The 21,632-nt window shown below is 38.9% G+C and overlaps 1 protein-coding gene across 2 annotated transcripts in view; it reads right to left on the bottom strand.

Moving 5' to 3' along the window:
• The window catches only part of hdgfl2 (HDGF like 2), a 53,083-nt gene that overhangs the window by 13,336 nt on the left and 18,115 nt on the right, over window positions 1-21,632 (bottom strand). Inside the window, exons 2-10 of one of the 2 annotated variants that reach the window (XM_048614159.1) lie at window positions 18,155-18,231; window positions 17,457-17,595; window positions 15,351-15,497; window positions 12,892-13,011; window positions 12,421-12,492; window positions 9,973-10,132; window positions 9,137-9,215; window positions 7,702-8,011; window positions 543-658 (exon numbers count right to left, since the gene is read on the bottom strand). In XM_048614159.1, the coding sequence (XP_048470116.1) occupies window positions 543-658; window positions 7,702-8,011; window positions 9,137-9,215; window positions 9,973-10,132; window positions 12,421-12,492; window positions 12,892-13,011; window positions 15,351-15,497; window positions 17,457-17,595; window positions 18,155-18,231 (1,220 nt within the window). Of the gene's footprint in view, window positions 1-542; window positions 659-7,701; window positions 8,015-9,136; window positions 9,216-9,972; window positions 10,133-12,420; window positions 12,493-12,891; window positions 13,012-15,350; window positions 15,498-17,456; window positions 17,596-18,154; window positions 18,232-21,632 lie in introns of both variants that reach the window. The other variant, XM_048614158.1, reaches the window with a different exon arrangement.

Genomic DNA, 21,632 nt, shown 5'->3' on the forward strand with positions numbered 1-21,632 from the left:
GAACTGTAATTACAGGAAATGTGGCAGGCAGTACGCACAAAGCAAGATGCTACAGAAATGTGACAATAACCAGATTGAGGAATAAATATTGTCCAGGCATATTCCCTTGCAATTCATTTACGGTATGGTTGTGCCATATTTTTAAATCTAAACAAGGACAGGGTCTTGATTAAAAGCTTCAGCAATTTCTTAAAGGTGTGGTTCAATAACACCAATAGCCTCAAGTAGCTATTTTTCATGTGAGATGAGCTGACTTTTAGGCAATACCATCGCAGCCAACTTGAATATTATTCATCTTTTTAGTGAGTGCTGCACTGAACGTGTTGGGGGATATCTGGCTGATTTTGCCATCCTGAGCCCCGGAAATTATCCTTGTTTCAGATGAATCATAGATGACCTGGAACATCTAAGAGTAAGGTGACATTTTACCGAAAAACTGGACGTGAAACAGACTTTTGATCACTTTTGATAAACCACTAGATAAAGAAAAGGGCGCTGATGGCTAACTTGTTGCGATAACGGCAGCACAAAACACAACTCACTTTGCTTTGTGTCGGTCTTCCAGCTTACGTTTTCTTTCTTTTGGTTCCTTCTCTTTCTTCAGTTGATTCTGTTTATTTGTGGGCTCAGGATGTGGTTTCTTAGGCTTTTTTTTCACCTGTAAATAATAAAATGATATTTGTTCACTTTTGTTTAGCTATTTTAGTAAAAACTGTTTGCAAAGTTTTTAAATACAAGTTATGCAGCATGAAGATTACAAAACCGTGTCCATTTTCTAGAAAATATCCTGTTTTTCCTAATCTCCAAATATTTTAACTTTTCATCTAGAGGAATGGGCAAGGGGAGGAGACGCCCCCAAGACAGTGTCACCTGCATGAGCGGACAAGAAAAGAACCCAAGACAGACACTCAATATCACCAAGAAAAGCAGGAGTGGAAGGGACCCTAACATAGGCTGACAGAGAGAGAATTTCATTAATGTGGGAGGGAAAGCTAATTTGGAATGCAAGAACAGATAGTAAGAGTTTCTACAGGTATTTTAAAAATAAGTAAACTGAGTGTTGGTTCTCCAGACAGTGAGACTGCAGAGTTAACAGTAGATAATAACAAAATAAAACAAAGTTGCTGGAAAAGCCCAGCAAGTCTGGCAGCATCTGTGAAGGAAAAAAGCAGTTAATGTTTCGGGTCCGGTGACCCTTCCTCAGAACTCAATATAATGAAATATTTTCCTTCTGTTTTCACAATAGAGGATACAATATATGTTCCCGTTAAAGAAGAGAATCAGCAGATGGAAATGATGGATGATCTTAGTGAAATTACAATCTCGAGGGCAGCATGGAGTATAGGAATTGGGACATCATGTTAGGGCTGTACAAGACATTGGTGAGACCTTCAAGAACACTGCGTGCAGTTCTGGTCGCCCTGCTATAGGAAGGATGTTGTTAAACTAGAAAGGGTGCAGAAAAAATTTACAAGAATTTTGATGGGACTGGAAAGTGAGAGTTATAAGGAGAGGCTGGGACGTTTTTTTCCCCTGCGGAGGCAGAGGCTGAGGAGATGACCTTTTTGAAGTTTATAAAACTCCACTTTCCTGCCTGTTCTCTGTAATCCTTCAACCTGTTATTAATTAGAAATCTGTCTACCTCCTCCTTAAATTTACTCAATGTCCCAGCATCCATTACATGCTGGGGTAGCGAATTCCACAGATTTGCAACCCTTTGAGAGAAGTAATTTCTCCTCGTCTCAGATTTAAATCTGTTACCCCTAATCCTAAAACGAAGGCCTCTCATTGTCAATGAGGAAACATCCTATGTCTACTTTGTCAACCCCCTTTAGTCTCTTATATACTTGAATTAGATCTCCTTTCATTCTTTTAAACTCCAGACAGTATAGCCTAAGCTGCTCAAGCTCTCTTCACGAGACAAACCTCTCATCTCTGAAATCAATTTAGTGAACCTCCTCTGAACTGCCTCCAATGAACCACATCCTTCCTTAAGTAACAGGACCAAAATTACATGCAATATCCAGGTGCGGTTTCATTAATGCCTGGTACAGTTGCAGGTACACCCCTACTTTCATACTCTATTCATCTGTTCAATAAAAGGTCAAAATTCCATTTGCTAACCGATAGTTAGCACCGGCTACAACCTGCACCAGCTGTTCCATTTTTAACCAATTTATTGGAGTTTTTTTGAAGCAGTAACATGCACTGTGGATAAAGTGAAGCCTGGAGATGCACTATACTTGGATTTCCAGAACACATATTATGAGGTGCCTCAGAGATTGAGGAAAATAAAAGTTCATGCACAGGAGATAACATATTATCATGGATAAAAGATTAGCTAGAGTATGCTTAAGTTCTGCTTGACAGGAAGTGTTGAGTGGATCCCGCAGGCATCCGAGCTGGGAACTCAGCTTTTTATAAATCACATCAATGATTTAGAGGGGCGTGAAGCTAAATCTGCAGATGTCATCAAGATAGCGAGGTAAGTACGTTGAAGGAGAAGCAGATGGAGTACCATAGATCATAGATTCCCTACATGTGGAAACAGGCCCTACAGCCCAACAAGTCTACACTGACCCTCAGAGCATCCCACCCAGACCCATCCCCTATAACCCACCTAGCCTACACATGCCTCAACACTGGGCAATTTCGCATGGCCAATCCACCTAGCCTGCACATCTTTGGACTGTGGGAGGAAACCGGAGCACAGAGGAAACCCACACAGACACGGGGAGAACGTACAAACTCCACAGAGACAGTCGTCTAAGGGTGGAATCAAACCCGGGTTCCTGGTGCTGTGAGGCAGCAGTGCTAACCACTGAGCCACTGAGCCACCGTGCCACCAGCATAATGTGGAAAATTCTGAAGTTGTTCACTTTGGCAGGAAGAATGAGAAACAGAGTATTACTTAAACAGAGAACTACAGTATAATTCCAAAAGGAGCAAATAGATCACAGAATCATTATATGGAGAAGGCAGCTATTCTGCCCTGGTGTCTAAACCAGCTCTTTAAATGAGCTTCACTACTTGGTGTCAATCTCCTTTCTCCCCATACTCTGGCACATGATTCAATGCCTTCTTGAATGCTTCAGTTGAACCTGTCTCCAAGAAGTGCAATCCATACCTTAACTATTTGCCATGTGAAAGAAATTTTTCGGACATCACCCTTGCTTCTTTTGCACATCACGTTTTAATCGAAGCCCTCTCGCTCTTGTTCCTTCTAGAAGCAGGAACAGCTTCTCCCTACCCACTTTATCCGGCTCACTTAATTTTGAAAGCCTCTATCAAATGTCCTCTCAACCTTCTGAGGAGAACAGTCCTAACTTCTTCAATTTATCCTCAGAACTGATGTTTCTCAATCCTGGAACCATTCTTGTAAATTGCTCTGCACTTTCTAAGGATCTAGATATTCTACTGCAGGAGGCACAAAACGTTAGTATGTGGCTTCACCACTTAATCAAGAAGCCTAACGCAATGTTATTCTAAGACCATAAGAAATAGGAACAGAAGCAGGCTGTTCGGCTGCTTACGCCTGCTCTGCCATTCAATAGGATCATGGCTGATCCGACATTCCTCACATCCACTGTCTTGACATTTCCCTTCACCCTTGATTCAAAGACAAATCAGAGCAGGACTCATACACTTAGCGGTAAAGCCCTGTGCAGTACTGCTGAACAACGAGACCTTGGAGTGCGGGTTCATAGTTCCTTAAAAGTGGAGTCACAGGTAGACAGTATAGTGAAGGCAGCATTTGGTATGCTTGCCTTTATTGGTCAGTGCATTGAGTATAGGAGTTGGGAGGTCATGTTGCGGCTGTACAGGACATTGGTTCGGCCAGTATGAGAATACTGCTTGCAGTTCTGGTCTCCCTGCTATAGGGAGGATGTTGTGAAACTTGAAAGTGTTCAGAAAAGATGTGTAAGCATGTTGCCAGGGTTGGAGGGTTTGAGGTATTCGGAGAGGCTGAATAGACTGGGGTTATTTTCCCTGGAGTGTCAGAGACCAAGGGGAGAAACCTTCTAGAGGTTCATAAAATCATGAAGGCATGGATAGAGTAAATAGACAAGGTCTTTTTCCTGGGGTGGGGGAATCAAAAACTAGGGGGCATAGGTTTAAAGTGAGAGGGGAAGGATTTATAAAGGGACTGAAGGGGCAACTTTTTCCCCACAAAGGGTGGTCCACGTATGGAATGACCTGCCAGAGTAATGATCGAAGTTAGTACAATTACAACATTAAAAAGGCATATGGATGGGTATGTGCATAGGAAGTATATAGAGAGATGGGTCAAATGCTGGTAAACGGGACTAGATTTATTTAGGATATCTCATTGGCACGGATGAGTTGGACTTAAGGGTCTGGTTCTGTGCTGTACAGCTCTATGACCCTAATAATCAAGGACAACATAGACTATAGAGTAATTGAACGTAAAAGTAAGGGTGTCGTGCTTCAGTTATACAAAGCATTGGTGGGAGCACATCTTGAATACTGTGTGCAGTTTTGGTTTCCTTACTTAAAAAAAGGATGATGTAAATGCATTGGAGATAATTCAGAGTAGGTTCATTAGACTGATATCTGAAATGAATAGGTTGTTTGATGAGGATAAGGATAGGTTGGATAGGCTGGGTTTGTGTCCACTAGAATTTATTAGTGTGATGGACGGCTTGATTGAAGCGCACAAGGTTCTGAATAATATTGCCAAGGTGGACATAAAGGGTGTTTCCTTTTGTGGGTCAACTTGCATGCAATTAAAATGCTTTGAATGCAGACAGTCTTGTATACCATCTAAATATTCACAATTAACTGCATACATTTGCAAGCACACATACATAGAGCCTGCACATGAGCTGCAGCATTTAAGCATTTTCTGAGAGCAGTAATCATTGTTTCTGCACACATACCCACTTTTTTAATCGTATGTCTGTCTCTTGAATTTTTGAGCCCAAGTCTGACGTCACAACCCTCAGAGGAATCGAATCCCCTAGGGAAGCCAAGCCATGCCCTTTTTTTGTTAAGAGCACAAACTGCTACATCCTAATCAGTTCATTCATTTTCTGAATAGCTGTTGGGGCACTCAACAGCTTTCAGTGTGTTGGTGAATGATTAAGGGTCAGATAAGTGGGTAAAGGTGCAAGAGGAGTAGGGTGGCAGGGTGTTGCGAGCGTAGTTGGTTTGGGTCTAGTCAGATTGGATTGGGGAAGACGGTGGAAGAGGTCACGTCTGGAGGGAGAGAGCAAGGTCTGTAGGGTCGGGTTTCGGAAGGGCAGCAGTCAGGTCAGACTGGGGAGTTATTTTTAACAGTTAGTCATTATTTAGAGAAGGTTTTAAATTCCTCTAAACTTGCCTGGCTAACTATTGAGATGAATGAGCCCAAAACCTTCCAAACTCTTTGGCTGAAGCTGGGGACTTTTTTTTTTGGGAGAGTTCCAGGTGACAGGTAACTGTCCATCAGAAATTTCAATTTCCCAGGCAAATCCTACTATTCAATTTATTTGGAGGCTATAACATCTGGACCCAAGTTTCAGCCAATTGCAAACAGACTACGATGGAAATAAAAATGAGAACATACTAGTCTCAAACTGCTAGAGTAAAAGCGTCCTCTCAGTTAGAGCTGGACTGGTTCTTTTCAATGGGCAACCCAATCCTGAAGACTGTTTAAATAACAATAACAATATCTGTTATTTTCTCACTCATGCAATTATCAAGCTTTTCATTGAAAGTAGATTTTCTTTTCCCTCAAATGTGGGAGCACCTATTATACTTCTCAATGATAAAATTTTGGTAAACAGTTATCGCAGATTATTAGTTAATGCATCTCTGTACATTTGGTCTGAAACATCCTTTACAGGGTAACAATAGTTCATGAATAATCAATCAATTTTGTACCCAATTGTCTATGAAGGTATTTGATAAATGCGCCTTGAAACAAAATGTTAGCTAAAGTTGAATCTTCTGAAATTGAAGACACCAAACTAGGTAATGGGCTTGAGTGGCAGGAGACAAAGGGAGTACTGATGATGGATTTCAACGTAGGCAATTGTGGGGCCATCCACTTTGGACTTAGAATAGAGAAGGGTAGTTTCCAAATGATGAAAATCTATAAAGGGTTGGATCTAAAAACAGTTAGGCTCTAGGTGCACAGATTGAAACATCACGAAAAGCTACAGAAAAAAAATAGAAAAGGCCAATGGAATTCTGCACTTTATCTTCACCGACTAGAATACAGGGAGACATACTTTCGTTATATATAGCCCTTTAGATTTCACAGCACGAGTCCTGTGAGCCCAGCTGGACATCATTCATTAAAGGAGAAAAAAAAACTACCTCGGAGTGAGTACATCAAACATATTTCACGCAAATCATAGAATCCCTACAGTACAGAAAGAGGCCATTTGACCATTGAGTCTGCACCAACTCTCCGAAGAGCATCCCCCTCTATCGCCGTAACCCGGCATGGGGTTTTTACCCAACCTGCACATCCCTGGACACTCCAGGGCCATTTTTAGCATAGCCAACCTACCTAACCAGCACATCTTTGGACTGTGGAAGGAAACCAGAGCACCAGTTTATCAGAAAGATAACTGTATGTCAAAGGTTAAATTACTAGGAGAAAGACTACAAAACACAGGGAATATACTATATTCCCTGGAATCTAAATGTTTAACGGGTAACTTCATTAAAATTTCAAGACATTACAGGAAACAAACAAACAAATAGTGAAGACAGAAGCTATTTCTGTTCATTATGGGGTCTAGCACAAGGGAACATGGTCTAAAAATTACGAACAAGGCCTTCAGGAATGAAACTCAAAAACATTTCTACATTCAAGAGTGAAGTACCTTTGGAATGTTCTGTTGTAAATAGCAATTGGCAACAGATCAACTGTTAAATGTAAAACTCTTAATTTATAAATTTTATTAACTTGAGGTATTAAAGATTAGAATCACTGAATCCCTATAGGGCAGACAAAGGCCTTTTGGCTCATCACGTCTGTAACAACCTCCTGAAGAGCGTCCCACCTAGACCCACCCCATCCCCGTAATCCCACATGGGGTTTTTACCATGGCTAACCTACCTAACCTGCACATCCCTGGACAGTATAGGACAATTTTCAATAGGGCCAATCCACCTAACTTGCACATCTTTAGACTGTGGAAGGAAATCAGAGCACCCAGTGGAAACCCACGCAGACATGGGGAGAACGTGCAAACTCCACATAGACTGTAACCTAAGGCTAGAATCGAACCCGGTCCGTGGCTCTGAGGGAAAAGGGTCCCGACCCGAAACGTCAGCTTCCTGCTGCTCCGATGCTGCCTGGCTTGCTGGGTTCCTCCAGCTCCACACTGTGTTATCACAGATCAACCATGGTTTTGTCAAATGACTAAAGAGGTTAGAGGTACTTTATATCCTACTCTGGGTCCATACTTCTAATGGGATAATTACTATCTATTTTTATACACAATCTACAGTATAGTTTCCATCAGTATTCCAACCCACAGTCAAACAGCTTGCCAACATTGTTATTCTCAACATATGAATCAAAATCCACATTATGTTGAAAGGTATCAGGTGTCAGAATAATTTCCTTTAAACTCTACAAATGAATCAGTCTGCACCTTTAGCAATATTTGCATGAAATCAGAATAAAACTACAACATTTTAAATCCAATAAATGATAAATAAAAATGAGAAGATAGTTACCTCCTTCTCCACCTCCGAGTCGGAATCAGAGGCATATTTCAATTTAGTTCGATTTTTTTTTGTCTTCTTTGATGATTCTTTCTTCTTTATTTCATCAACGTCTTCAAGTATTTTGTCCTGTTCCTCCTCTTTTTCTTTCTCTTCTTTCCGTTTCCTCTTTTCTTCCTCTTCTTCCTCCCTTTCTTTTTCTCTCAACCTTCTCAGCTCTTCCTCTTGCTGTTTCTTCCTCCTTTCTTCTAGCTCTCTTTTTCGCTCCTCGTCTCGTTTTTTCCAATCGCTGATCTTGCCTTCAGCGTCGCTGTCACTGTCACTGCTAAGATCGAACACTAAATGTAAGGTATGTGTATTTTTGTTAGGCATTTCTAAACAGCGAGCACAGGCACAATGGGCTCAAGCGTCTCTGATGTACTTGGATAATTACTGGTTGCAATTACAAGTGGGAGTTTTGCCAATTCTTAGGATTACCACTCCAGCTTGAAGAATTTATGCTCTATATCAGGGCTCTATTCAAAATAGCTCTGCGGATAAAAGGCCTTACCCTGTGTAGTACTGACCCATAAAGACTAAAATGCCTCAGGTTTAATCCCCCCCTTCAAAACTGAAGTGATCTCAGTGGGAATGGAAGTTAGGAAAATATAATTGAATTTGCTTTAAAACATGTTATAAGATTTTATATTCAAAATTACTTATTTCTAATCATAAGAGTCATCACTACAAATTGTGTACAATTCAAGAAAGTAAATGCAACAGTTATTACAATTACTTTGCAGAAGTGCTGTATGCAAACAACTCTTTTAGATTTTCTTAGTAGAAATTATTTTTAATCAACTACTTTCGGCAAATAACAATGCTTTGTTGGTAATGTGATGGCATGCTGTTAAGGGATAGGGGCTGTGGTGGTGAATTGAAGTGCTGTTAATTACTTCTGAACGAAAGGTCAAGACTTATTTTGACAGAACAGGAGGGTTTTTTTTTTAAAAAGACCTGGAAACCCATTTAGAAGGCCAGAACCTAAGTGTAGCACTGATGAGATGACAAGATAAAATCAAGATCATGACTGAACTTTTAACTCCGGAATCATAGTAAAGAAATTCAAGAGATGCTTAGAGGAACTGATTGGACGAATTCATCCCTACAACATAGTGGAACTGTGGAAAGTACGTAAATTATATGAAGGTGGAAAGGAGAGAGCTAAGGACCTTAATTTAAAGACCAACGAGTAGTGCTCTTCAATAGATGATGCTCATCCTTTTTTTAATCATTCCACTCGTATCAAAGTAGTTTACACTATAATATCAACCAAATTATTTAGGCTCCCTTTACAATTTCCAAAGTGTAGCTCAGATTCTAAAAGGTACATCATTCAATTTGAGCAACTTTGGAAATTTAGAATGATTTATTTGCAAAGCGAAACACTCATGGCTATGTTACTCACCTGAGGCTGCTGGAGACTGAAGGTAACCTCTCAATCTTTGGCTTCCTTCCTCGGGGTTTTGGGGTCTTTTTTTGAGCTGCTAAATAGAGAGAAAGATGGAGAAGGTTATCTTGAAAGTGACCTTATGGTTAATCTGAAATTCACTACAGAATAGGCATTTTTCACAAATTACCTACAGTGCAGAAAGAGGTCATTCAGCCACCCCGCCACCCCGCGAAGAGCATCCCATCCCCATAACCCCGCATGGGGTTTTTAACCATGGCAAATCCACCTAACCTCCACATCCCTGGGCACTGTGATACATTTTATTTTAGCATAGCCAATCTACTAAACCTGCACATCTTTGGATTGTGGGAGGAAACTGGAGCACCCAGAGTAAACTCAGAGATACAGGGTGAATGTACAAACTCCATACAGTCACCAAGGCTGGAACTGAACCCAAGTCCCTGGTTCTGCAAGGTAGCAGCGTTAAACACTGTCACCATGCGACCCCAATTTACTGGTTGCTGTACTAAATTGTTGTTTCTATACTATTTAGTGGTCGGGTGTACTAAGCCCAATATTTTTAACTTAATAAACCAACTTTATTATCGACTGTTTAAAAGAATACAGACACTATTCAGGCGAAAATAACAAGCTGCAATAATTTGTTAATGCATCATAGAAAAGGTTACAAATGTTATTATTTCGTGACAGACACAATTTCATTTTTTTTTAAAAAGTAAAAATATTCAAATAACCTGACAATAAACAGGTTAGCTAGCCAATACTGAACATTATCAGTGGCCATGAAAGTAAATACTAAATGCATAAATTATCAACCCTTGTTGTGATACCTGGCTTCCTGCCTCTGACAGGTTTCTTTACAGAGTCATCAGAGTCAGATTCTCTCTTATAATCTTCATCGTCATCATCTTCCTTAGCTTGTACCGATCTCTCCTCCTCATCACTACCAACCTGCTTTTCATCTTCCTCTTCCTCTTCAGAATCATACTTCTAGAAAAGAAAAGGTTTATGCAGAGAATAATATCTGGGATATTAATCTAGGGGAGAAAAAGTTAAACTGTACAAAGTATGGCTGATTGACAAGCCATTCAAAAAAAACTAAATGACTGCTTATAAATCACCCAACAGTACTTGACATTTCCTTAGAGTGCTTTTAAGTAATAACATCCCAAATCACTTCACATTGAGACAAACAAATTGAAATACAGATTTTGAGGAGATTCTTAAAGGCATGGAATGAAGTAATGCTAAATGGTTTAGAAAGCAAATTACAAAGGTTTGTGTCCAGGCTCTGTGAACACTCTGTTACCAATAGTGAAGCAGGGGAGAGACTGAAAGGAGATGAATTGGCAGCCACAAAAAAACAAAAGGGAATATGTTTGGGCAAAGCATCTGGGGTGAACGCAGAGAGATAATGGAGCAGGTTTATGGAAGGATTTCTAGATATGGATAAGAATTTTGAAATTGTTGCTGTGAGCACAGAGTTTGCAAGAATTTCTGCAGATTAGAAAGCAAGCACAAGATTTTGAAACAGCTGAGCAACAGAATTGAGAATAAGGATAGCAGTGCAGATAGTCAATAATGTAGAACTAATAGGACACAGGATTGAAGTTAAAATCAAAATCAAAGAGGACCCAATGCTGCACAGCATGTTTTAGCTGCACTATTCTAGATAAAGAAGCTCTTTCCTGAATTCTCCTGATTAATCTTATATTGACTGTCTCAAGTTTAGGTCTTCCTCACAAATAAACACACTTTATATCCGCTTTAATCAAAACTTTTCATAATTCTAAAGACTCTCTAGAGTGCATGTAGTAAAACCAAGATTTAATATAGCTTAACACAACATCTCCACTTTTTAGTTCTATTCCTCAGCAAAAGCAAACCAAATACAAGGCTCATTTTGTAATGACCTTAATGACTTCTATTGTATCAATCATTGATTTGGGTATTTGAATACCCAGATCTCCATGCTTTTCAAAGCCCCATTTCATTTTGTTTTGTTCCCCAAGTATTACACGACTGCCTTATCTTTATAACCAAAAGTCAATGTTTTACTCTTACCTATATTAATAGTAAATTGCCAATTTTATTTTGCTGATACTGTAATTTAATTAACATTTTCTGGTAATTTGTGTAGTCATCCTCAGTGTTGACTATCCTTCTCATTTCATTCATTAGAAAGTTTAGAAATTTGGCTTTTGATTCAAAGTTTAAATCATGAGCATTTATTGTGAGAAACAGTGGTCGCAGCAATGATCTTTGTGAGGCTTCACTTATGATCCTCTGTCAGTCTGAATGGGCTATGCCTTATATGACATTGAGGTATAATCAGAGGTGTTAAAGATGTGTAAAAAGATTTAATAGAATACACAGCAAAAAAACTAATTACTCATGGGGAAATCAAGGCAATAAAATAAAAAGTAGAACTTGGGACTTTCAGATGCGAAATCAGGACGCATGTTATCGCACGAAGGGTGATGATTTTCCCAGTCCTACCCCTTCCAAAGACCAGTAGGTGCCAATACAATTAGAGATTTGAACGCAGCAACAAATAGATACTAGCTGGAGAAGGATGCTGAGCAAAGAGGAGACTCAGAGTCCAGGTGCGTAATGCCCATGACCTAATAAAACAGCAGAGCAGGACTAAAGGAACAAATGACTAAATTTGTTCCAATGTATCTAAATACAAATGGAGAAAGGATTTGACTGACATTCATGAAGGCACAAAACTCACCCAAATGTGAAACAAATACTAAAAGTGATAGACAGGTATTAACATTTTAGTGAGGCAAACTGAGCATTTCCTCTCATGAAGTTAGTTGCTGGATATCTGAAATGGAAATTAAAGGCCGTTTTGTACATCAATTGTGCACATACATACCAAAAATTAATGCACAATATTGGTGCCTTGTTGGAAACTTCAAAATCCAAATCTTATCCATCACAATGATTACCTCTGCAAAAATATCCTAGCCCTGGTGAACACCCACCTTTTCTCAGAAGAAAAATCCAAGCTGGTTTCTCAAACTTCACCATAAAAGCAAAAACTCTTGGAGTGAACTGGTAGATATGTAGGTACCTAAATAGCAAATAAACTAAACAATACTTTGGTGGAATTTCTAAATGAATTTTGGGGCTTGGAATTGATGCCCTGTACTAGAAAAATCACACCTTTGACTAAAGACCCAGTCACTTCCATCCTGCTACAAACAGTGTTTAATTATCCTGACACTACACAGTTCAACTCAGGTCAGGAAGTTGAAAACACAAATTACCTTTTTCTTCCTTCCAGCTGCAGGGCCTCGTCGGGGTGTTCTGGAAATTACTTTTTTTTCTAGTGTGAATTCCTAAAGTTGAAATCAGAAACAAAATTAAATGACTCAAATGCTGACTGCCCTCGGGATTGTCTTTGGTAGCTGTGGATGTAGATTTTTCTCACTAACTCAGAATCAACAAGTACCATCATAGCAGCAGTCACTCATCACAAACTGGGACAAATGAGTGATCTTTCTGGCTTGGATAGCTTCATTACTCACTAAATTAACTCAGTGAGGCATCAGGAGAGCCTTCCGTTTCTAAATAAGATTGAAATGTTGGGAATGCAAGGGAGTAGAAAGAGAAGACTTGTCAATTTCCTTTCTACAAAAATCTATGCATGTGGGAAAGAGCAAAAAAAAAAAAAAAAATCCTTTATATTATATTATTTTTCTCTACAGTGAATCAACATTTACAGTGTTTTTACTCACTTGGTCACTATTTTTCTCAGATTCTGAAGAACTTGCTTCAGAATTCTCTTCCAGTGAGTTAGAGCCACTTTCCTCTTCCTCCTCTTCACTTGATTTACGAGTGCGTTTTGGAGGTGGTTTCTACAGATTTAGGAAAACATAAATGTAATGTTTGTTTCCTCACTGATCAGCGTTTATTTGCAGCCGCGCTTTCATTAAATCCTCAACCATAAATACACAATCTTGAAATTACTATTATGCTGCCTACAACTAATAAAATTCCCAATTCTTAAGGAATTCCCAGCTTTGGATGTACTCGAGTAACTTCTATCAAATGATCAAAAGAAATCACAAAACAGCAGCATTATTCTAATATTTTAGACAACAACTACCAGATTTGAACTCCATGTAAGCTTGATTTATTACTAATAACTAGCCACTTTCAACCAAGAGCAACTTCCAAATCTTCGCAAACAAATGCTAATGAATGAATTGGCCAAAGATATACTAAGGAAATGAGGAAACTACATTCATTGGAAAGCCCCACAAGTTGTATTAATACACTGATGGAGATCTGGAAATCAGGTTAAGCGTCTACTACCTGTTTTCAAGGGTAACTGTATCATCAATGCGAGATATTCAATACAGGGGTTTTTTTCAATAAATATTTGATTGACACGCAGACTGCAAAAATGGTAACTATATTTATTTGAGAAAGTCACATTGAATAAATCACAAATAGAGAACAAAAAAATTATTTGTGAATCCAGGACTAGGATATTAATACTATATTCAAATCTAAAATTTATGCTTTATGTTCATTAATTTACTGAGTATGAATTCTATTAATTTTACAGTCAATAACTTTTAAATGAGTCCAGAAGAAGGTTGTTGCAGATAATAATCCATTCCGGGAGGCATCAGTCTTGCCCACGCATTTACTTGAGAAGGGTTTGGTAATTTATAAGATTTCTTAAAATGTTACGTGCAACATTTTTGCCCGAGCAAGAATGGTCTCCATTCATTGTTGATAACTGTCTAGTCTTGTTTACTTAAAAAATATGTTCCATGTGATGTTGGTGTAAGGTTACAACGCACTTGCAATTTGGATCTGAAACAGTTTTAGCTAGGTTTTTGGAAGCCAGATACAGTGCAAATTCTTGTCAAGCAGGGAAGTAGCAAGAAACACAGACACAGAACAGAAGTGAGTAGGAGATGGAGATGGCATAGCATTATTGTCATTAGACTAATAATGCAGAGCCATAGCCTAATGTTCCAAGGACATGGGTTTGAATCTCACCATCGTATGTTGCAAAATGTTAATTCAATAAAATTTGGATTTAAATAACCTAGTAACATTTAAAGACAGAGTACCATCACCAGTTATTATCCAATTTTGTAAAGGAAGTCTGCCTTCCTTACCTGCACTGGCTGACACATGACTTCTGACACACAGAAAAGTGGTTGAGTCTTAAATACCCTCTGTAATGGCCTAAAAAGCCAATTAGTTCCATTAGGGATGGACAATAAAATGTCAGCATTGTCAAGGACGCCCACACTCTAGCTAAGAATAATAAAACATTATGCTTTTCACATTCTTAATGTTTCAAATGATTAAATTGACATTAAAACACTCCTTGAATGTAGTCACTGAAAGGTAGGCTAAAGTCAGCTAGTTTTCAGCAAGGTTCACAAATGCCAGTTAAATAGATGAGTTATTCGATTTGTTTGTTTAAAAAAAAGTGTTGCTAGAGTTGTTGAACAGAATACCATTTGAATTTCTTTGAAGAGCATTGCAAAATCTTTTACATCCATCTCAACAGACAGGTAGATTTTGGCTTTCCCTCTTTGATTAGTAACAACACCTCTGACAAGCCAATACTTTGCTTGCACTGCACCAGAATATTACCATAGGCTTAGGCTGATATTGGATCCTTTAAAGATCAATACCCAGGTGAGCATACTACCACAGAGCCAACCTGAGAGAATTCTGAACTGTACAATAAAAATGTAACCAAACCTCAGGGGAAGGTGGTGCTTTCTTTCAGCAGAGAAGGATTAATGTTCAGGTTGGGGAGAATGGGCAGAAAACAAGCTTCCTTTTCACCAAGGCTAGATATTAGGGGCGGCACGGTGGCTCAGTGGTTAGCACTGCTGCCTCACAGCGCCAGGGACCTGGGTTTGATTCCACCCTCGGGCAACTGTCTGTGTGGAGTTTGCACATTCTCCCCGTGTCTGCGTAGGTTTCCTCCGGTTTCCTCCCACAGTCCAAAGATGTGCAGGCTAGGTGGATTGGTCATACTAAATTGCCCATAGTGTTCAGGGATGTGTAGATTAGGTGGATGGGTCTGGGTGACATGCTCCAAGGGTCAGTGTGGACTTGTTGGGCCAAAGGGCCTGTTTCCACAGTGTAGGGATTCTATGATGATTAAAAAAAATACACACAAATATCAACAACAGCTTTGTTTGTAAGAGTTGACCTTTGTAAGGAGGGGCTTCCTCTTGATCCCACTCTGCTCAATGCTGCCTTTGTCAGATTCCTCATCACTGACTTCTTTTTCCACTTCTGCTCCACTTCCTGGGACCACTTCATTTTCTGGAACTTCACTGTCTGATGAGCTTGATGGCTAAACAAGTGAATCAGAAATGGGTTCAAGCCACGAAGGAAAATAAAAGCAACAATGTTCTTACTTGTTCATTCTTCTTATTTGAGGAAAATGTACACTGAGCCAATAATCCCGGGCAAGTGGTAAAAACAACTAAGTTACATTTAATATATGGCAGACAAAGAAATGAATGAAGTCTAAAGAAAAGGTATTAGGACAGGTGACTAAAAACTAAGTAAATAAGAGGGAGTCTTTAAAAGGAAGAAAGAGGAGTGGAGCATTTAGTGAATAAAGATATGCAGTGGCTGGAATCACTGTGGTGTATGCTTGGGGGCTACAATTAGGAGTACAGCACATTTTAGGGCCAGAGTCACACTGCAGGTTAGGAGCTTGCAGGTAGGCAGAGAATGGGCGATCACCACACCGTTGAAGAAAAATATCAAGTAATGCAAGAGTGCCCTAATTTGTTCAAGCACATTAACTGATTTTCCATTTTAGATACTGGAGAGTGCGATGATTCCTCTGAAGAGTACATCAATAGCCAAATCTGTGACACCACAGTTGGCTCAGCTGCACATGGAGAAAGAAGAGCAGAAGAGCAATAGTGACAGGGGATTTGATCATTAAAAGCACAGAAAGGCACTCCTACAGCTGTAGCTGTGAATCCTCCCTGGTGGCAATATGTTCCCTCCCTGGTATCCCATAGCTGCTGCAGGACACTTTTATGGTACAGGGTCAACATATAGGGGTTCCCATTTACACCAATTACATAGGTAGGAGGAGGGACGAGAGCCTGAAAGCAGGTTTTAGGGGTTCAGCACCTGAAAAGCAGTAATCTCAGAATTATTCCCAGTGGCATGCACTATTAAACAAAGGAATTTGAGGATTCAGCCATCAGACACGTGGCCAGAGAACTAACGTAGGAAGAAGGGCATCAGAATGCAAAGGCTTCAAGATTGGTACAGGTTCCACTTGTCAAGGACAAGATGTTGGAATCAAACTTTTTCAGGAGCAGCACTAGTAGGGAAGTTAGCTAGTGCTGTTAAGAGGGTTTAAGATAGATTAGCAGAGGGATTGTCTTACCCTGGATTCCTGATGCTACAATCCAGGACCGACTCGTGATTCTAGGTATTTTAGCTACTAACAAGTAGAAAACAATCCTTCTAAAAGGGTTACCCAAGTCCCAACAACCAGCATTACATAACCAACGGCCTTTTATCACCTTCTCCTCAGCCTCAAACGTGCTTCTCCTGTGCCCTAACCCAAACTCGCAGCTGCACCTGACCATTCTCAAGGATTCTGGGTTGTCAATAGTCAGAACCTGCTAATAGTAAGTGGTAATTTTGTTCTGGTATTGTTCTGGTGGTCTCTCTCTGTCCGTGTCATGGAACTCTTCCTTTATGGAGCCATACCAGTTCCTTTGGTTATTGTTTTTCATGCTACATCTCCTTGAAGGTACACTGGTATTCTTAAAACAGCCGGACCTCAATTGTGAAAGAGAAATTTGAACAGAACATCCACAGCTTGTCACCCTACAATGCCAAAATACATAAATGTACTGGAAATTGGGCTCTTTTTCCATTGCTTGAATCCAAGGCAAGTTCATTTCACAACATAAAGAGCATTCACTCTAAAAGGAATTGTAAAAAATCAGCAATTCCTACATTGGACTCTGAAGGAAACATTGGGTAATTTGATGCTGTCACCTATAAGAACTGAACAACATGAGTTACTTTCGTCCTCTATCTCAATTTTCTGGAAAATTGCACTTGAACTACACCTAATAATGTTTCATACAAAAGAAAGCTTCCCAAAGTTAACAGTATATTCTGGTCATCAAGAATATTTTCATAAGTGTTCTTAAATCATCACAATTTCACAAGCACTAATATCATGTCTCTCAGTAATAGACATAACACCAGCATGAACGTGTTTTGGCACAGTGTAATCCTACATTAGGCAGGATGATGTCTAACTCACCAGTGGTGCAGTAAAGCTGACGTTTGGATTGTTCTGTATTTCCCACAGACCTTCATTGAATCCTTTCCTCTTGTTTGGTTTTCCATATTTGTCTTTGTATTTTTCAAAAAGGAAAATATCTTTTGGTCCCAAAAATGCACTGGATAACCAAAATAAAAGAAAGATAAATTAAGATTATATATAGTTTAAAGAGGCAGCGTGAGCTTCATGAAATTATTTATGCACACATTCCAAAAAACCCTCAAGTTCTGTCATTATTTGATGGTGAAAACTAACTAGCGAGAGATTCACAAGTATAGAATCTGATGAATGGCAAATCAGAGAGTACTTTCCCCAGGTAACCTTCCTTCTTTTTTCAGTTTTGATTGGTTGAATAACAAAAGCAAAGTATTGGATTAGAGATTACTTTTCAGCACTGTATTTGAAAGCTTGTGGCCCAACCACACATTGCAAGTAATGATACTTGTTTGTCCTTCTAATGAACTCTAAATCAATTATCTTATTAAATACTGCACATAATCAAACATCATCTTTTGCAGACTATTTGAAACCTGTTTTCACTTGGCATAACAAAGGGTTGTTCCTGAATATAAAGCATCATGTTGATGAAAAATCAGATGGAAAACAAAAAATAAATGCAGATGTAATATTATGACTGGTCCTGTATTACACAGCTATTTCAGGGCAGAGATACATACGTTTCATGAGTGCCATAGAAAAAAATTGGATATTTATTTGATGGTGGTTTCACAGCTCCCTCTGCGACATCATCAATCTGTAACAGAAAATATGGAATTAATAAACCACAGGGTTACAATTTTGTTATAAACAAAACAAAATCCACCAACACCAATTTTCCAAGACAACCAGTTAATTTTACATGTTTGGAGCATGTATGTCCAAACATTTGTTGAGGTCACACCAGAATTTTAGCATACAAAATGATCTATACATTGTCAATCACAGAACAAACTCTGTAGCATAATCAGTAATAATAATCTGCATTAACAGCTCCTTTTTCAGAATTCAGTGGGTGGCTTCTGTGCCTTTTTTTAAAAAAAACTCCTGGTTTTCCCCTTCAGTTAGGCATCCACCTCCCATTCTCTTCTCACAGGCAAGCCATCTGCTCAACCAGATAGTAGAAAATGTATAGTCGGAACATGATTTTGATTCCTTTCCGGAGTACTGTTTCTAACCTTGAATCCACATTTAACAAGACACAAACGTGGCACCTAAGAATCATGTTTCTGCACAACAAGGCAAAGGACTTGCATTTATAAATAGTCATTTCAAGATCTCAACATTTCAAAGTGCTTTACTGCCAATGAAGTGATTTTCAAGTAGTTACTGTTGTATTGTAGGGAAAATACAACAGCCAACTTTGCACAGAGTAAGGTCAATCAAATTACAGCAAGATAGATGACAAGATTATCTGCGAGTAGCAAGGGATCATGTGGCACAGTGGTTGTGTCCTTAACTCTGAACCAGGAAACCCAGAGTCCCACCCACTCCATAGCACCTCTGAACAGATTAATTAAAACAGAAATCTCTTTCTGATTCGTAATGTTTTAGGGATAAATAATGGTTAGGATACAGAAAGTAATGCAACAAGTTGGCTACCCAGCTGAATCCAACAGGTACCAAAAGAAAATCTGTTGCATTTCGTAGAGATAGTAAGAACTGCAAATGCTGGAGTCAGAGATAACACAGTGTGGAGTTGGAGGAATCCAGCAGGCCAGGCAGCATCAGAGGAACAGGAAAGTTGATGTTTTGGGTCGGGACCCTTCTTCAGAAAAAATGAATGACCGTTTTTCTGAAGGAGGGTCCCGACCTGAATCATCAACTTTACTGCTCCTTTGATCCTGCCTGGCCTGCTATGCTCCTCCAGCTCCACACTGTGTTATCTCTGTTGCAGTTCTTCATTTGCATTTTTCAATTCTGGCCTGCTACCCAACAAAGATATGACTAGCAACCCTCCCACAGCAAAGAAATTACCAGGGCCTGTTGATCACAGCTCATTAAATAACTAACACAATCGCCATTTATTGGTTTTAGAACTTAAATTATTTCCTCTTTTAATTGATCAAATTTATTGGTGTTTGAATTTTCCCATCTGCTCCAGAGATGTATCATAACACATCTGAACAGGTTGCTTAAAAATATCTACTATAATGCACTCAGTGGTATAACACTGCACATAGCTGCCAGTATATATCATCAGATAATATAAAACAAACACAGAAAATGTTGGAAAAACTCAGCAGGTCTGGCAGCATCTGTGGAGAGAGAAGCAGAGTTAACAGTGAGTCTGGTATGAATGTGCTTCAAAGCTTTGAACTTCTTTTGTTTCAAAATAGTCATATTGGACGCAAAATGATAACTCTTCCTCTCTCCACAGGAGCTGCCACACCTGCTGATTTTCTCCAATATTTTCTGTCCTGCTTCAGATTTCCATCATCTGCAGTATTTTGCTTTAATTATCAGGTAATTCAGCTGATTTGGTGTTGGGTCATCAGGAACGTCTATTAACCAAGAAATATACAAAACACATACACGGGATCAGAGTTTAAACTGAAGGAAGGTCTGGCAAACAATACATTTTCTATTTTCTATTTGGATAGTAACTGTGAGGATCTGCCAGAAATATCTATCAGCTATTAGAACACTGCTGAACTAACTGCAGGAATTAAACTTGAATTTCTTTCCTAGCTTTTCTGAATATTAATCAGATGCTGTAAACACAAAGAAAACATTAGTCTCTGACCTGCAGCAAACACAAACAAGCAGCTCAATTCTCAAAATTGAATGAAATTAAGACATTCTACATTCAAGGACCTAAAACTGCCTGAGAGTGGGGAAGAAGATTCAATAACAACTTTCAGGACTGCATCAATACCTGAGGAGGGCAAAAAAAAAATGGGAGACAGTCACTCCTATTACTTTGCTCTAACTGGATACCGCTCACAAAGAGCTGGCACAGGCACATATGTGTTGAATATAGTTTCCTTGCACAGTGTTTTGTATGAATTGAATTTCAGAGCTTATTTATTTTTTTATTCAAATTAGTCTTTTATTGGAAACAATATATACTTGGCTGAATACAACTTAGAAAACTGACCTGAAGTTCAAGTGTAACCTTGATGTGTCCTTTCACTCTATACAGAACATGTTATACAGTCTTGCAGATCAGTGCCTTGAAATATTCTCATTACATGTACAGTTTTATTTAACTTGTTATTTTATTTCAGTATATAAATAGTTTCATTTTTTTAAAAAATCAATATTCACTTATCTTCAATTACTTTCAATGGATTTAAGCAGTTAACTGGAAATAAATGTACGTCCGTCTTCAACAACAAAGGAGAGGATCACAGTGCTGAACAAAATGTGTGCTCCAGGCCATGGGTACAAGTTCGCTCTGACCATGCAGTTGCATTTCATTGTTATTACTCTGTCCAAATAGTCCAAGTGGCCTCATGAGAAGATATTAAGCATCCTCGTATTGTTATTTCAGATGATCCCAACTTCAACAACTGATCTAACATAGAGTCTCTGGATCTTAATCATTGCAGTTTCAGGGACGCTACAACTGGCTTCAAAGTCAGGGAGAAAACATTACTTGTTTTAATATTTACATTTTCACAAAGCTCTTGACCTTCCACATTACCCAATAACCCTGGCTGGAAAACGTGCCCGACTGTTTCTTCCCTTCTTTCTCCATGTGGGTGAAAAGGCAGAAAAACTAGGAAAGCTTAAAAGAAAGAATTTTAACAAGAAAGACCTAGATTCTCTGAGCTTAACTACTGACGCAGAAAAATGACTACCACTTTACAGACAACAGATCATCATTGCTGAAATTAAAAGGAATTGAGAGAGACAATTTAAGCCACGTAAGAGATCTTGAATTTAATCTTCAAAATTTTGATTTCCCTGACTGTTATTTTCCACCCACAATATTTGTGTTAAACCATATCTCCTTTGTTTGTCTTAATCATGAATTAGTGCATGTATTTGGGGTTTCTGAAACGGTAAAATTTAAGTTGCACAGTAGTAGATTAGAAATCCACTTTTTTCTCTGCCATTTATTAAAGTGCACTAAAATAAATAGTTATTTTCAGCTAATGAGAAAACCTGGCATGAATTGCTTTTGTACAGAATACTGTCAGGCAAATTGGT

The sequence above is a fragment of the Rhincodon typus genome, chromosome 29 (assembly GCF_021869965.1).
Source record: "Rhincodon typus isolate 14 chromosome 29, sRhiTyp1.1, whole genome shotgun sequence".
In the NCBI taxonomy this organism is placed as follows: domain Eukaryota; kingdom Metazoa; phylum Chordata; class Chondrichthyes; order Orectolobiformes; family Rhincodontidae; genus Rhincodon; species Rhincodon typus.